Here is a 16,405-nt window from a genome sequence, read left to right as displayed (position 1 = left end):
CTTGAGGTAAACATTATTGTTGTGATAATTGTAAGATGTTATTTGCCTTCTTCACTCTTGTTTTCTCATGAATATATGGTGGAATTTTCCAGAGGCTTCATAGGGTGTGTAATATTGCAACAGTTCAAGCAATGAAGCAGTTGTGAGAATCCAGCATTTTTCTATTAAATAAAACATTAAAGAGATTGGGGGGGGGGGTGGAAAAGCCTTTCTTTTCACTAAATTCTTTTTCTGTATGGAAAATAGAGTTATTTTCCATAAAAATATTTGTGTTAACATACACTGAATATTGCTACCTTTTAAATGATTTGATAAGTACTTTAAAATTTCTGTTTTAATTTATAAAACAGTAATATTGTTAGATATAACCTCTAAATAAAACCTTTATAGGGTCCTCAGTAATTTTTCAGAGTGTTAAAGGATCCTGATACTGAAAAAATTAAGAATCACTAGTTTAGAAAAAGATTGATGGGAAAAATCTAGGCCCTTCCTTACATGTTTATACTTCATATCTCTTTTTAGAATATCACCCTTTGTTTTTTAGAGATCAAGGGATGTAAAGTTCTATTTCTGTCCCAGATTCTTCTCTGTAACTAAGAAGCTTGTCAGTCTTCCAAAAATAACAATTCTTTGCTTTTTCCTTTTTAGATTTGATGGTAGAGTGGTGGCAAAACTCCCTTTCACCCCCCTTTCATACATTCAAGGACTGTCTCATCGAAATCTGCTGGGGGATGACACCACAGACTGTTCCTTCATCTTCCTGTATATTCTCTGTACCATGTCAATTCGACAGGTAAGTGACCACATCCACTATTTAATACGTATATCCTTCCTTACTCTCACACCCTAAGTTAGTGTCTACTTCTGTAATACCGAAAGTGTCTACCTGTTGCTACTGAGATCTTTCAGTTGCTTGTTTTAGAATTCCAGGGTATCATCTAAAATAGTTTTAAATGTGTATAGGTCTAGAGTACTGATCCGTAGGGATGGGAAGTTAGCCATAAAATCAAACATGGTTTCCACATCCCATTTTTAGAGCTCTCAAGTTTCTACTTTATTGCAACTATCTAAAGGTAGAAAAGTAAAGAGTGGGTTTTGTCTTCCTACTATCATTTCTTTTTATTATACACCAGTGCCTTTTGGCACTTTAGGAAACTGTTCTAAACTATTGCAGTGATGAGAGGGTTGAAAACATAATAATAATTTGGTGACTTTAAGTTAGTCACAGTTGAGTTTAGTAGTTGTGTCACGCAAGCCCTAGAGTGAGTGGGATTCAGTAGTTGTGGCACCCAGGCTCATTAGTTGTGGCTCATAAACTCTAGAATGCAGGCTCAGTCATTATGGCACACAGGCTTAGTTACTCCGTGGCATGTGGGATCTTCCCGCACCAGGGATCAAACCTGTGTCCCCTGCATTGGCAGGTGGATTCTTTTTTTTTTTATTTTTTATTTTTTTAATTTTTTTGGGGGTACACCAGGTTCAATCATCTACTGCGCCACCAGGGAAATTGCCTTAGTATGGTTTTTGCCACGCAAAATTTTGTTTGCTGAAGGTTTTGGTTTTTTCATTTTGTTTTGTTTTGGGTCTTTTTTGTTTTTTTTTTGTTTGTTTTCTTTTTTGGTTTATTAGTCTCTTATTAAAGTTATAAAGGAATTCATCCTTGTTTTCTTCTAGTACATTTTCGTTTCATTCCTTATATTTAAGTCTTGATTCAATCCGTTTGAAGTTGATACTGCTGTACCTTATTTATTCTTTGCTTTTGTGTTTTGCCAACTATTATGTGATTTTTACGAGGGAAAACATGAAAACAAGGGTTCATTTGAGATTCAAGGTTGCCTCCCCCTTGTTTTCAAAGACTAAGAAGCCGGAAGATCAGAAGAATGCAGTAAGGTTAATGATTATTCTTGAATCTGGTGTGTATTTGAATAGGATGAATCCCTGTCAGCAGTCTGCTATTAATATTTTCTCTGGAGTGCCTGTCTAAATTCCTCTTTGAAATTTGCAAGTCTGTTCAGATCCCAGTACAAATGTTTGGTTGGGGACATTCCTCCTTTCTTCACACCTTGTGTAGATAATCAGGTCTTTTGGAATGAGCGGGTGTCATAGGGTGGGCTAAGCATTGTGATCTGAACCCCTAAAGTAAAAGAATATGGAGAAGTGAGTCAAAACATATGTGTTGTATCTAGAGAGTCTTAAGATTTAAACTTCTCAGTGTGACTGCCCCTGGTAGCAGTTTTTCTGGTTTCCCATATTCAGTAATTCCAGTGCTTTTAATCTTTCTTTGTTTTAATCTTTCTTTATTGTGGTAAAATAGACGTAACATAAAATATACTGTTTTAACCATACAGTCCTGTGACATTAAGTACATTGTGCGTTGTACGACCATCACCATTATCCACCTCTAGAACTTTTTCGTCTTCCCAAACCGAAAATCTGTGCCCATTAAACGCTGAATCTCCATTAACCTCTCCCCTCAGTCCCTGGAAACAACCACTCTGCCTTCTGTCTCTGTGAATTTGACTGTTCATATTTGTAAATTTGACCTATTATAAATAGAATTGTATTTATGTCCTTTTGTAACTGGCATCTTTTCAGGGTCCGTCCATGCTGTAGCATGTGTCAGAATTTCCTTCCTTTTTAAGGGTGAATACACATTCCATTGCATGTATATACCACATTTTATTTATCTGTTCATCTGTCAGAGGACAGTTGGATTGGTTCTACCTTTTGGGTGCTGTGAGTAATGCTGCTGTGAACACGGGTGCAGAATTGTCTGAGTTCCTGTTTTCTCTTTTTGTGTGTATACTCAGAAGTAGAATTGCTGGTCATAGTGCAATTCTGTGTTTAATTTTTTGAGGAATCAACATACTGTTTTCCATAGCTACTCACCATTTTACCCAGTACTGTTAATCTTAAGGCTCCAGTTCACCACCAGTTTGAGACCATTTTTTAAAGAATACAAGTAATTTCTCATGCTTCTGTTTCAGTGAGTGAAAACCATAATTTCATTCACTTGGGGTTAATGTTTATGCTAAACGTATAAAAATAAAGTGTATTTTATTCATTATCTCCAGCGATGGTGGGGTGGCCTTGCTTATTTTAATGGGGAAGTCTTGTAGTAAATTAGAATATAGCATCTAGGAGAATGAGAAACATTTCGGTTATCCGTGTCTTTTTTTTTTTTTTTTTTTTTTTGGCACACGGGCTTAGTTGCTCCGTGGCATGTGGGATCTTCCTGGAGCTGGGATCGAACCCGTGACCTCTGCATTGTCAGGTGGATTCTTAACCACTGCGCCACCTAGGAAGCCCCTATCCGTGTCTTTAAAATGTCAACTTTAATTGCTGAAGTGAGCAGATACTTCTATTACCAGGTTTCCAGAATTTGTCTTTAACATCTTATATTTATGAAGGATTCTGGCATTTATATATGTCAGTTAATAACCTCTCTACAGTATTAACCAGAATCTACTTCGTTTACTGAGAGTGGTAGTGTGATTAAATCAACTAGCTCTAGTCCCTTTCTGACAATACAAGGGCAGGGGGTGTGCTAGCTGGTTAAAAAAAAAAGTGCATCTTAAGAACAACTGCTTTAAAAAAAACAAAAAACAAAACAACTACTAACTTTCTATAGCATTGTCATGTGATTATCATAACATGCCCCCCTTATTATGTTGGAGGTGTATAACATTAGGTTGAGTTAAGGGTATCTATCTGCTTCAGTAATTTTTCCCCCTTATCTATAATAGAATTTATTCACATTAGTAATAATTCCTTGATAGATTCCTCTATTCATTCAACAGAATTGAGCACGCACATGTATCAGGCTCTGTGCTGGGTGCTTAGTATACAGTTATGATTAAAAAAAAAACTGACATATAATTATGGTCCTTGCCCTCATGTAGCTTATATTTATTTTGAAATAAAAAGGTTAATTTTCCCTACCTGCAACTTCACTTCTAAAAAAATCATTATCGGGGCTTCCTAGGTGGTGCAGTGGTTGAGAATCCACCTGCCAATGCAGGGGACACAGGTTCGATCCCTGTTCTAGGAGGATCCCACATGCTGCAGAGCAACAAAGCCCGTGAGCCACAACTATTGAGTCTGTGTACCATAACTACTGAAGCCCACGCACCTAGAGCCTGTGCTTTGCAACAAGAGCAGCCACCGCAATGAGGGGCCCATGTACCACAACGAAGAGTAGCCCCCGCTCACCGCAACTAGAGAAAGCCCATGTGCAGCAACAAAGACCCAACACATCCAATAATAAATTTAAAAAAAAAAAAAGAAAGAAAAGAAATCATTATCAAATATGAGGGTATAGAAGTATATTTAAAATTATTTCTATTATGTTAATCATTCAGAGTGGAGGCAGATTAAACAAAGATTAAATTTTAAACCTAAACTAAGGCAATTTTATGACATTACTAATTCACGTAAATATTTGTGAGTCTGGTTTTCATCTATTACATATTTTTTTCATGTTGTAGTATGTTATTGATTATATGATTCACCATTGACTTAAGAGATTTCAAGGGAAAGCAGAAATAATACTATACTGATCATATAATAGATTTTAAAACACATTCTTACTTCAGAAACTTTAAAATGGTGGGCAGAGAGGAGGAATGCATTATAAGGTTGAGGAAATATAGTATTTGGAGGTGAAACACCAAGGTTTGATTCTTGATGATACTGGCCAAATGTCCTTGGGAAACTCTCTGAGTCTCAGTTTTCACAAAGGTGAAATGGGGTTTGGTGCACAACCTCCTCACGTTATGATAATCAGATGACAATAATATAGAAAGTTAGCGGTTTTTCTTAAGGTGATACTTTTTTTTAAAAACAGTTATTGCCTGCCCCTGCCCTTGGGGTATGTTTAAAATTAGTATTTGTTTCCCAGCTCGAGATAGGACTGGTTCTTTTCACAGATTAAAGCGTGGTGCTGTGTCATATTAACTGAAAATAAATCTAATTACATTTCCTCATTTTATCTTTCTCCTTTTGTTTACTTCCTTAATGTGTAGTGGTTAGTGATTAGCTGCCTTGACCTTCACATCACTATTTCCTTTGTGTGAATTTGTAGCAGAGGAAATGGTAGGTCTGCCAGCTTTTATCAGAGGTGTTAAGTTAGTCCAGGATAGTGACGAAATTTAAGAATAAAAGGAAATTTTCTTAACTCCTGAAATTAAGGCACTTGCTTTTTTTTTTCTTCCCCCTTTTCTTATTATGAGTCAGTAGTGGACTGAGTAAATGGTGATCTGTCCTCTACAGAAAGTGTTCTAAATCTTAGTGAAAATCCACGCAAACTTACCTGGTAAACAGCTAAGGGAAAACTGGTCTATTCTTTTTTTTTTTTTTTTTAATTTTTTTTATTTATTATTTTTTTGGGGGTACACCAAGTTCAATCATCTGTTTTTATACACATATCGCCGTATTCCCTCCCTCCCTTGACTCCCCCCCCACCCTCCCTCGAGTCCCCCCCACCTTCCCCGTCCCAGTCCTCTAAGGCATCTTCCATCCTCGAGTTGAACTTCCTTTGTTATACAACAACTTCCCACTGGCTATCTACTTTACAGTTGGTAGTATATATATTGGTCTATTCTTATAAATTTATATAACAGTGAAAGCTATGAACAGTATTTTCTTTTCTTTGAAAGCAAAAAGGATTAGTGGTTCTGAGGAAAAACACAAGAAAGAGTTTCCTATCTTTTTTTTCTTTTGTCACTCACATCTTAATATATAACTTTATGGATGAATGACTGTAATCTGAAGAAGTGCCAGTGAGAATTTCTCATTGTCTTCTTCAACAGGCATATGTGCTCAGAACAGTGATAAAAATAAGTAAATTTTATTTTTTTCTCGCACTGTTGGCTTTCCTAGGACAAAGAATTTTGGTATGACTTATAAAAACCATAAGCCATAAACCAAACCAAACCAAGCCAAGCCATAAAAACCATAAACCAAAAGGTTCTAATTGTGTCATGTCAGTATATCTTAAAGTCATCAGAATGGTAAAAGGATGAGATAGATGCCTGCCACCTCTTGTACCTCATCATTAATTTATGTCACTTTAAGGATTGTAACTTAAGTCATTAATTTCAGTATACCTCATCCATAAGCAAGGCATTTTCATTTGTAGTATTTAACTTCAAATCAGTTAGAGAATACATGTGATTCAGAACAGATTATTCAGGCATCATCTTAATCTGATTCCTTTGAATTGTTTCAGTGCATGAGTTCAAGGCTTTATTTAGAATATTCCTGTCCTTGCTGAAGAGTGATTCAAGTCCTTATACTATGCCAGGAATTCTTTGATGCTGAAAATGCAAGAGTAAGAAGTGATTGTCTCTACCCTGTGGAATTCAGTCTATTTGGGAAGACAGACCCATAAGTAATAGTAGAGTGTGATCAATGCCCTTTGTGTGTGTATGCATGTACAAAATGGTATAGGAGGGGTAAAAAGTGCTATGAAAGTGAAGTGGCTGCAGGGATTAGTTCTATGAAACAAAGATTTTACGGGAGGGCCATTTAAGTTGTATCTTGAAGGATGAGTAGGGGTTTTCCAATCTTATCAGAATATTCTTGGCATAGGGACTTCCCTGGTGGCACAGTGGTTAAAAATCCACCTGCCAATTCAGGGGACATTGTTTGAGCCCTGGTCTGGGAGATCCCACATGCTGCAGAGCAAGTAAGTCCATGAGCCACAACTACTGAGCCTGTGCTCTACAGCCCTTGAGCCACAACTTTAGAGTCCACATGCCACAACTGAAGCCTGCATGCCTAGAGCCTGCACTCTTCAACAAGAGAAGCCACCACAATGAGAAGCCCGCACACCACAATGAAGAGTAGCCCCCACTCACTGCAACTAGAGAAAAAGCCCATGCACAGCAACAAAGACCCAATGCAGCCAACAAATAAGTAAATAAATAAAAATTTAAAAAAGAATTATTCTTGGCATAGTATGAGTGAAAACATGGAGGCTTGAAAGTATGTACTGAATATAGTGAGACCCCTGAGTCCATAGTTGTTGATGGGATGAAGCATGTCACTGCTTGTACCTCATAGCACAGCATTAAGTGATTTCTCTCCCTGTTTCTTTCTTTCTATGTGTTTCTTATAGTGCAAATCTGCTAGTGACAAATTCTCTTAATCTTCATTTATCCAAAAATTATTTATTTTATCCTTATTCTTGAAGAATATTTTCATGGAATATAGAATTCTGGATTGACTATGTTTGTTTTAATCCTTTAACATTGTAAAATGTCTTTCCACTATCTTCTGGCCTCCATTATTCTTGATGAGAAGTCCTTCATATCTTTGTATCCTTGGAGATAATGTGTGACTTCCCTCTGGCTGCTTTCAGATTTTTTTTTAAGTTTGGTTTTCAGCAATTTGACTATGATGTGCCTAGGGTATTAAAAAAATTATCTTGCTAAAGTTCATGGTTTTTATAATCTTGGAAAATTTCAGCAATTATTTTTTCTAATTTTTTTTCTGTCCCATTCTTTCTCTCTTATGTAATTCCATTTACTTATACATTAGTCTTTTGGGTATAGTGTCCCAATAGGACACTGAGTCTCTGTTCAATTTTTTAAAGTCTTTTTCTCTCTGTTCTTTAGATAGGATACTTTCTAGTAAACTGTCTTCAGGTTCACTGATTTCTTTTTCATCTCTAATCTGAGTTAACTGTAAACTCATCTAAGGATTTTAAAATTTTGATAAAGTATTTTTCAGTTCCAGAATTTCCATTTGGTTCTTTTTGACTTTTCTCTTCCCCTGCTGAGGTTTCATATTTGTTCATTTGTTATGAACATATTCTTTTATGTCCTTAGGCATAGTTAAGCTGCTTTAAAAATCATGTCTGTTAATTCCAACATTTGGATCATCTCAAGGTTGAACTCTGTTGCCTGTTTTCTTTAATATAGGTCAAATTTTCCTGTTTCTTGATATGTCTAGTAATTTTAGATTGTATCTTGGGCATTGTGAGTGATAGGCTATAGAGATTCTAGATTCTGTTATTTTTAAAAGAGTGGGGTTTTTGTTGTTGTTGTTGTTAGTTTGTTTAAGTGGGCAATTAAGTTGGCACTCAAACTCCAAAGTCTGTCTTCTTTGTGATAGGCAGCACCTGAGATCTTAGTCCTAGTTGGGCTGCTTGAAGACAGTCTCGTGCATGAATGGTTTAAGAGTCAGCCAGAGATATGGGCAGAGTTTAGATGTAAAATTTTGAACTCTCCTTTTAGCTACTTTCCAGGATTTTTTCCCCTCAATTTTCAGTTGCTATGGTTGCCTTAAACTCTGGTTCTTTAAACTAATAAGACTGCAATTTCATTCTGAGTTTTAGATACCCCACACAGTGCCACCTGGGTTCTACTATCCATTATGAGATTTAAAAAGAATAAAACATCTTGTCTTCTTACACAAAACTAAAATTCAGAACATTCTCCTTGACTGGTCAAAATTGTCACTTGATCCCCTAATCCCCCCAGAAGAGACCTTTATTACAAAAGAGGCCTTTGGACAACCTAGGACAGATATATGTTGAAGTCTGCAATATAATTTGTTATAACATAGACATATTCTATAATGTTAGAGCCACAGCCACACAGGACTGTGGCTCCTTGAAGGTGCTTGGTGGGGAGGTTAGGGCTCAGCAGGAGCTTTAGGTTCCCAACAACATTTCATCTGTTTTATGTGTTGGGTTTTTACATGATTTTGTTTAAAGAAAGAATTCTGTGACTGAAAACAATTGACCTAGTGAGCCCCCTTTTTTCTTTTCTTTTCTTTTTTGATTTACTTGGCTGCATCAGGTCTTAGTTGTGGCATGCAGGATCTTTGTTGCAGCATGCAGGATCTTTTGTTACGTTGCACAGGCTTCTCTAGTTGCAGCTAGCAGCCTTCTCTCCAGTTGTGGTGCATGGGCTCAGTAGTTGCAGCCTCTGGGCTTAGTTGCCCCATGGCATGTGGGATCTCCGTTCCCTGACCAGTGATCAAACCCAAGTAGCCTGCATTGGAAGGTGGATTCTTAACCACTGGACAACCAGGGAAGTAGCCCCCCTTCTTTTTAAATGTACGGAAAATAGAGATTTGGTAAAGTGAAAATATATTGCTTATTGTTTTCTTTGCCTAGTTTGCCAGTACTGGAAAACAAGTCTTCTAAGTGCTAACCCAGTACTATTTCAGCTACACCAGTGTTGTACTATCATTAAATATTTAATCTCTACATCATTCTCCTAAACAGCCTATTATGATACAGTGTGAAAATCCTGAGACTGTTGGATAGGGCCATTTCAGATGATTGGATTTTACTCACAGCATTATGAATAAAGATTATGTTATGGGAACTTGATGAGAAATTATAATCAATCGGAAGGGTAAGCTTGTTGTCAGATGCCAGAGAAACTAACAGAGTGAAGTAAGGATTGCTATGGCTGAGTTATTTTAGCTAAATGACTAAGGAATAAAATTTAGCAGAATGTGTTTATTGCCAGTGACCTGGGTCTTCCCAAAATATCCAGTTAGCAACCAACAACTTCCTTTTCTTGATCACCGGTCCTTATCCTTTGCAGAGAGGAAGGAACGCAAATCCTGTAGTGGTATTTTTCTGGGTTTCCTGCCAATGGAAGGCATGATTACGGGAAAATGTTTTTCCTTTGTTTTTCCCTTCTGACATACTCTTCAGTTGTTACCCAATTGCACAGGACTGGACAGAAATGCAAAATAATTGTTTTATATTTTTCTAAAACCTTACCATATCTTATTTTTTCTTTAATTTTTAAATTGTTTTTATTTTTTAATTTTAAAAATTATTTTAAATTTATTTTTATTGAGGTTGAATTACAATGTTGTGTAAATTACTGCTGTATAGCAGAGTTACTCAGTTATACATATATTTACATCCTTTTTATATTCTTTTCCATTGTGGTTTAGGATATCCTATGGTTCCATAGTATATTGAGTATAGTTCCCCATGCTATACAGTAGGACCTTGTTGTTTATCCATTCTTGTATATACCAGTTTGCATCTGCTAATCCCCAACTCCCTCTCCCACCCTCCTCCCCCTTGGAAACCACAAGTCTATTCTCTATGTCCCTGATTTTGTTTCTGTTTCATAGATAGGTTCATTTGTGTCATATTTTAGATTCCACATGTAAGTGGTATCATATGGTATTTGTTTTTCTCTTTCTGACTTACTTCACTTAGTACGATAATCTCTAGGTCCATCCATGTTGCTGCATATGGCATTATTTCATTCTTTTTTATGGCTGAGTAGTATTCTGCTACTAGTACTGTATATCTATGTACCACATCTTTATCCATTCGTCAGTGGCATTTAGGTTGTTTCCATGTCTTGGCTATTGTGACTAGTGCTGCTGTGAACATCAGGGTGCATGTATCTATTTGAATTATAGTTTTGTCTGAATATATGCCCAGGAGTGGGATTGCTAGATCATATGGTAATTCTATTTTTTAGTTTTCTGAGAAACCTGCATACTGCTCTCCATATTGGCTACACCAACTTACATTCCCACCAACAGTGTAGAAGTGTTCCCTTTTCTCCACACCCTCTCTAGCATAAGTTATATGTAGACTTTTTTTTTTTTTATTGGCTGTGTTGGGTCTTCGTTGCTGCACGTGGGCTTTCTCTAGTTGTGGCGAGCGGGGGCTACTCTTTGTTGTGGTGTGCAGGCTACTCATTGTGGTGGCCTTTCTTAGTGCAGAGCACGGGCTCTAGGCTTGTGAGCTTCAGTAGTTAAGGCACATGGGCTCAATAGTTGTGGCTCACGGGCTCTAGAGTGCAGGCTCAATAGTTGTGGCGCACAGGCTTAGTTGCTCTGCAGCATGTGGTATCTTGCTGGGTCAGGGATCAAACCTGTGTCCCCTGCATTGGCAGGCAGATTCTTACCCACTGCACCACCTAAGAAGTCCTGTAGACTTTTTAATGATGGCCATTCTGACAGGTGTGAGGTGATAACTCATTGCAGTTTTCTTTTGATTTAAAAAAATTTTTTTTCTTTTTTATTTCTTTTTTTCTCATTGTAGTTTTGATTTGCATTTCTCTAATAATTAGTGATGTTGAGCATCTCTTCATGTGCCTATTGGCCATCTGTATATCTTCTTTGGAGAAATGTCTATTTAGGTTGTCTGCTCATTTTTCTGTTGGATTGTTTTTTTCTTGTTGCTGCTGAGTTGTATGAGCTGTTTGTGTGTTTTGGAAATTAAGCCCTTGTTGGTCGTATTGTTTGCAGATATTTTCTCTGTAGGTTGTATTTTCATATTGTTTATGGTTTTCTTTGCTATACAAAAGCTTGTAAGTTTGATTAGGTCCCATTCGTTTATTTTTGTTTTATTTCTGTTTTCTTGGGAGATGCACATGTTATATTCTGCATTTCTGTTAAGTATTCTTCCATATCATATTCATATATATTAAAACTCCTGTCTTTTTAGCAAAGTGCATATTTCTGAACTGTCTTGCTAATTAAGAAGCCCTGAAAAATTGGAAGAGAATTGAGAGGCTATAGGAAAGCAATCAGGTCGAGTTAAATGGATGAGGTTGTTGAAAGATATAAAGGAGGTAATATACACAAACATACTTGCTTATATGCACTGTGAAGCTTAGCGACTGTTTATTGAATTATAGCCTGACAGTTGGATCTCCATTTTTAAAATCTGCATGTAAGGATAATAATAAGCCTGCTTCATTGAGTTGTTGTGAGGATTAAATGAGAACATATATGTGAAGTGCTTAGAACAGTGCCTGGCACTTTGAGATAGCACCTGTGGAAATATTTGCCTTTATTTTAAATTATCCTGTTCAGCAGTATTTCAAAAAGTTGAAGGCAAGGAATGAGAAAAGAATATATAACTATTATTAATACAACTATTATTTTTCCATATATTCTTATAGTATTTATATTCATTTTTAAATTGATTTAATTATTTATTGGCTGCGTTGGGTCTTCATTGCTGCCCACGGGCTTTCGCTAGCTGCAGCGAGCGGAGGGCTACTCCTTGTTGTGGTGTGTGGGCTTCTCATTGCAGTGGGTTCTCTTGTTGCAGAGCATGGGCTCTAGGCATGCAGGTTTCAGTAGTTGCAGCACGAGGGCTCAGTAGTTGTGGCACATGGGCTTAGTTGCTCTGAGACATATAGAATCTTCCCAGACCAGGGTTCAAACCCGTGTGCCCTGTGTTGGCAGGTGGATTCTTAACCACTGTGCTACCTATATTCATTTTTTATTGACTATTTTTTTAGAGCAGTTTTAGGTTCGCAGCAAAATTGAATGAACTGTACAGAGATTTCCCATCTAACTCCTCTCCCCTACTTGGAGGCTGCCCCCACTATCACCTTGCATAATAGTGATACTTTTTTTTATAATCAGTGAACCTGCATTGATACATCATTATCACCCAAAGTCCATAATTTACATTAATGTTCACTCTTGGTGTTTTACATTGTATAGGTTTTGATTTATATGCATTTATTCACTTAACAATGTAACATATATATATTTGCTATGTTGTATTCATATATGGTCTTCATAATTGCAAATTTTTTATAGGCCAGGCGTGCTACAAGATTTTTCACTCCTAAGATAAAGATCCCTTAGAGAGGGATCTTGTTATTTAACAGGAAAACTGTGCCTGATTTGTAACCTCTCTCTGCCTCAGCTTTCTCATCTCAAAAACGAGGATAACTAAGGACTGGTGTCTAGTCCTTAAAACTATTTGCAAACTTTAAAGTGCATAGAAGTGTAGGATATTATTACTACTCTAGAGGGAAAATTTTATCTAAGAAAAACGATCGTGGGTTCATTTGTGAGACTATAGGAATTTAAACTGTTTAGAATTTCACTAAAGGATAAGATTGCAGAGGGTTGGTATTGAAATACAAATACTTGAGTAATGTACCATTGATAAACTTGATTTAGTGTTTGCAAAGAGAGTCTGTGACAAGAGCCACAAGGAGAACAAAGTATAGCGCTGCCTGGATTTCCGTGAACTTCAGCCTTGTTTTAACATTTTTGTTGCTGTTGTGGTTGTTGCTCTTAAGGCTGTTTACCATCTAGAGCAGTGGCCTGTGTCCAGTAGTTGTTTATATGTTTTTAATTCATAACGAGACTGTCAACAGTCTACCCTTTCGGTCTGCCTTTCAAAATATTTCCTATTTTCCTTTCATTTGTCTTCTTTAAATCACAGTAAACCTGTAATTTAAAGGGCATCAGAGGTTTTTACACTGGTCTTTATCTCTAAAATGATAGAGAGTCACTTAATTGACCCCTGTCTCTGCAGAATAACTGAGCAAGGATGCCTTGTATATTTTGTCTAGACTGTATTATTCTATTCATTAACTAGACAGATGTGTTTATCAGCAGCTAATTCTGAAATGTCTTATTATTTCAAATTTTATCTTTAGTTTCCTATCATGCCTTGTTTAATGTTGGATACATTGTAGGTGGTCAGTAAATACTTACTGATTAATAAAAGAAGTTGGAAATTATGACATTCTATCATTTGGTCTTCTCATTGCTTTGTGCAGTGGATTATTGGAGGGGGGGCATGAAGGAGCTATTTTTATTGTGAAAGTAATACAAACATTCTCCAGCTTTGCTGAGGAGAAGTAACCTGAACTAAAATGATTGATTTTTCTTCTTAACTGGTTTTTAGATTTCTTTTTAAAGTAAAGCATGGGCTATATAGTATTGTGAGTGAATGACTAAATAAAGTATTTTATGGTAAATATAATTTAAATGAGTTCTTAAAGCTGTATCTTCATATTTGAATATTCTGTTATATTCTGACAGTGTTATCTCAGAAATATAAACACATCTGTAGTAATTATCATTCTTAATGATAAAGGATCGGGGAGTATATACCACAGGAGCCTGGATATGGATATTCTCATAGTGCCTTATGCACAATAGGTACTCAGTAACTATTGAGCGAGTGAATGTATACAAGCTAACCTGTCTATCCTGGAGTAAAGTTTGTTCTGAAGACCAGAACTTTAACAGAGGAGGTACTGTGTAGAGAACCCATTAGATTAAGAATCAGAACACATGGGTTTTAATTCTAACTCTGTTCTTCATTTAACTTTTTTTCCCTCAGATGTTTATTGGAGTGTAATTACTTTACAGTGTTGTACAGTTTCCGCTGTACAGCAAAGTGAATCGGCTGTATTTACACACATATCCCCATATCCCCTCCCTGTTGAGCCTCCCTCTCCTCCCTATCCCACCCCTCTAGGTCATCACCAAGCATCAAGTTGATTTCCCTGTGTTATGCAGCAACTTCCCACAAGCCTCCTCTTTTACATTTGGTAGTGTGTGTATGTCAATGCTACCCTTCAGGAAAGACCTGAACAAGAATAATTAGGTGAGGACTTCCTAGGTGGCGCAGTGGGTGAGATCCGCCTGCCAATGCAGGGGACACAGGTTCGATCCCTGCTCCAAGAAGATCCCACATGCTGCAGAGCAACTAAACCTGTGCGCCACAACTATTGAGCCTGCGCTCTAGAGTCCGTGAGCCACAACTGTTGAGCCCATGTGCTGCAACTACTGAAGCCCACATGCTTGGAGCCCATGCTTTGCAACAAGAGAGGCCACCACAATGAGAAGCCCGCGCACCACAACAAAGAGTAGCGCCCACTCGCCACAACTAGAGAAAGCCCATGTGCAGCAACAAAGACCCAACACAGCCATTAAAATAAATAAATAAATTTAAAAAAAAAGAATAATTAGATGATCTAAGAGGTTTTTTCCCTCTTACAAGTGCTGTACAAAATCTTAACTGATCTTTACTTAACCTCTGCACATTCATGAGCCCCTCCCTCCCCCTGTAAAGCAAACCGATTCATCCCCTCATCACACTGTCCACTCCTGATTGCTCTTTAGAGCGCCTACACCTTTCTGCTCCTACCAGTTGAGTCACTGCCTTTCAAGAGCCAATTGTGTTTATCTGAAACTGTTTATGCTAGTTTTCCTCAGTGTTGTATTTATGTGATTTAATTTAATGTTCTATTAACTGGTGAAATCTGAGTATGAAAATAGTTGTTTCTGTGAGAACTAGTTTCATACAGTTGAGTTTCTAAAACAAAAAAACTATTGCATTAGATTTAAGTAAGACAACTGAAAAAGATGAGAGGATATGCTAAAAATCTAGGAGACTTCTGAACTTAGATTACTTCACAAGATTCTGAATTCTCTCAGTTCTTTGAAGACACTGATACTGAATATTTTAGTTTCAACTTCAGATGATGCAGTAATGACTCAATCCAGCTATAAGACCCTTACTCAGAGAAAAGGTCTTGTCACAAGAAATAGCTGATGAACATACTTTATATACTCTGTTTTGAAGTAAAAGAGGATCTCTTTTTATGATTCACCACTTGAAAAAATCAGCTTCTTTGATTAGTAGACGTAGATCTCATCAGGTAAGAGGGCTTTTACTGTCCTGTGATCTCTGTAACGTAGGCCTTTAAAAAAATAACATAGTAGTAATCATCCTATTTTAGGTCATATCAGTACTTTTTATTTGTAAGGCCTCTCTTTATATGACATCTGTGTTAAATACTTTTCTGTATATCTCATATTAAAATCCAGTTTTTATTCTGTTTCCTTCACAGAACATCCAGAAGATTCTTGGCCTTGCCCCTTCACGAGCTGCCACCAAGCAGGCAGGTGGATTTCTTGGCCCTCCACCTCCTTCTGGGAAGTTCTCTTGAAATCAAGAAGAGCCCTATAATTCCTGCCATTCTTTTTAGACAGTCAAATCAGACAGGCAACTATTTTGTAGCAAGAGCCATAGGCAGCCTTAGCATTTGGGCCACTTTCTAATTTTGAGTTCTTTCTAAGCTTTTTTGGATACGATTCTAATGAGAATGGCACCCAACAATCGTGATGGTGCTTTTGCTCACAGATTAACTTTTTTTTAAAAACGTGTGTTGATTAGATCAGCTCAGGTGATGTTTATATAATGAGAAATTCTTATTTTGCTTATACAAATATTTCTGTGGGATCAACTTTCAAGTATGTGCTGTGTGCCATGTACCATGGAAGTTGGCTCTCCATGAACATTTAGAGATCTGGAAGAAAAATTTGGTTTATGTAATTCTTAATTGGAACTATTTGTTGTGTGTTTTTTTCAAGCCAAATATATGACCTGAGATCAATAAAAGAGGCCAAAATTTTAGCTATTTGATCTACAAGGAGAGATCTGTTTTGTTTTGCCATATTTCTAGATACATATTTTTAGTAATCTGAACATAAGGATAAACATTGGCCAGCAAGGGGCAATGCTGTTTTTTTCTTTTTTCTCTCCCCTCCCCCCACCCTTGTGCAATGTTTAAATGTAATATTTTATCATACTTGCTTCATATGCTCAAAATGCAGAGTTGCCCTGTTATAGGAA

General features: G+C 36.9%; 1 protein-coding gene across 1 annotated transcript in view; it reads left to right on the top strand.

Moving 5' to 3' along the window:
* TMCO1 (transmembrane and coiled-coil domains 1) overlaps positions 1 to 16,202 on the top strand; it is a 52,258-nt gene extending 36,056 nt beyond the window's left edge. The window contains exons 6-7 of the mRNA XM_057727779.1: positions 649 to 793; positions 15,621 to 16,202. Of these exons, the coding sequence (XP_057583762.1) occupies positions 649 to 793; positions 15,621 to 15,719 (244 nt within the window). The 3' untranslated portion in view covers positions 15,720 to 16,202. The remainder of the gene's footprint in view (positions 1 to 648; positions 794 to 15,620) is intronic.
* The last annotated feature ends 203 nt before the right edge of the window (positions 16,203 to 16,405 follow it).

Source organism: Hippopotamus amphibius, chromosome 3 (genome assembly GCF_030028045.1).
Source record: "Hippopotamus amphibius kiboko isolate mHipAmp2 chromosome 3, mHipAmp2.hap2, whole genome shotgun sequence".
In the NCBI taxonomy this organism is placed as follows: domain Eukaryota; kingdom Metazoa; phylum Chordata; class Mammalia; order Artiodactyla; family Hippopotamidae; genus Hippopotamus; species Hippopotamus amphibius.
Note: the sequence above shows the minus strand (reverse complement) of the source record. Positions and strands in the feature narration are given on the sequence as shown.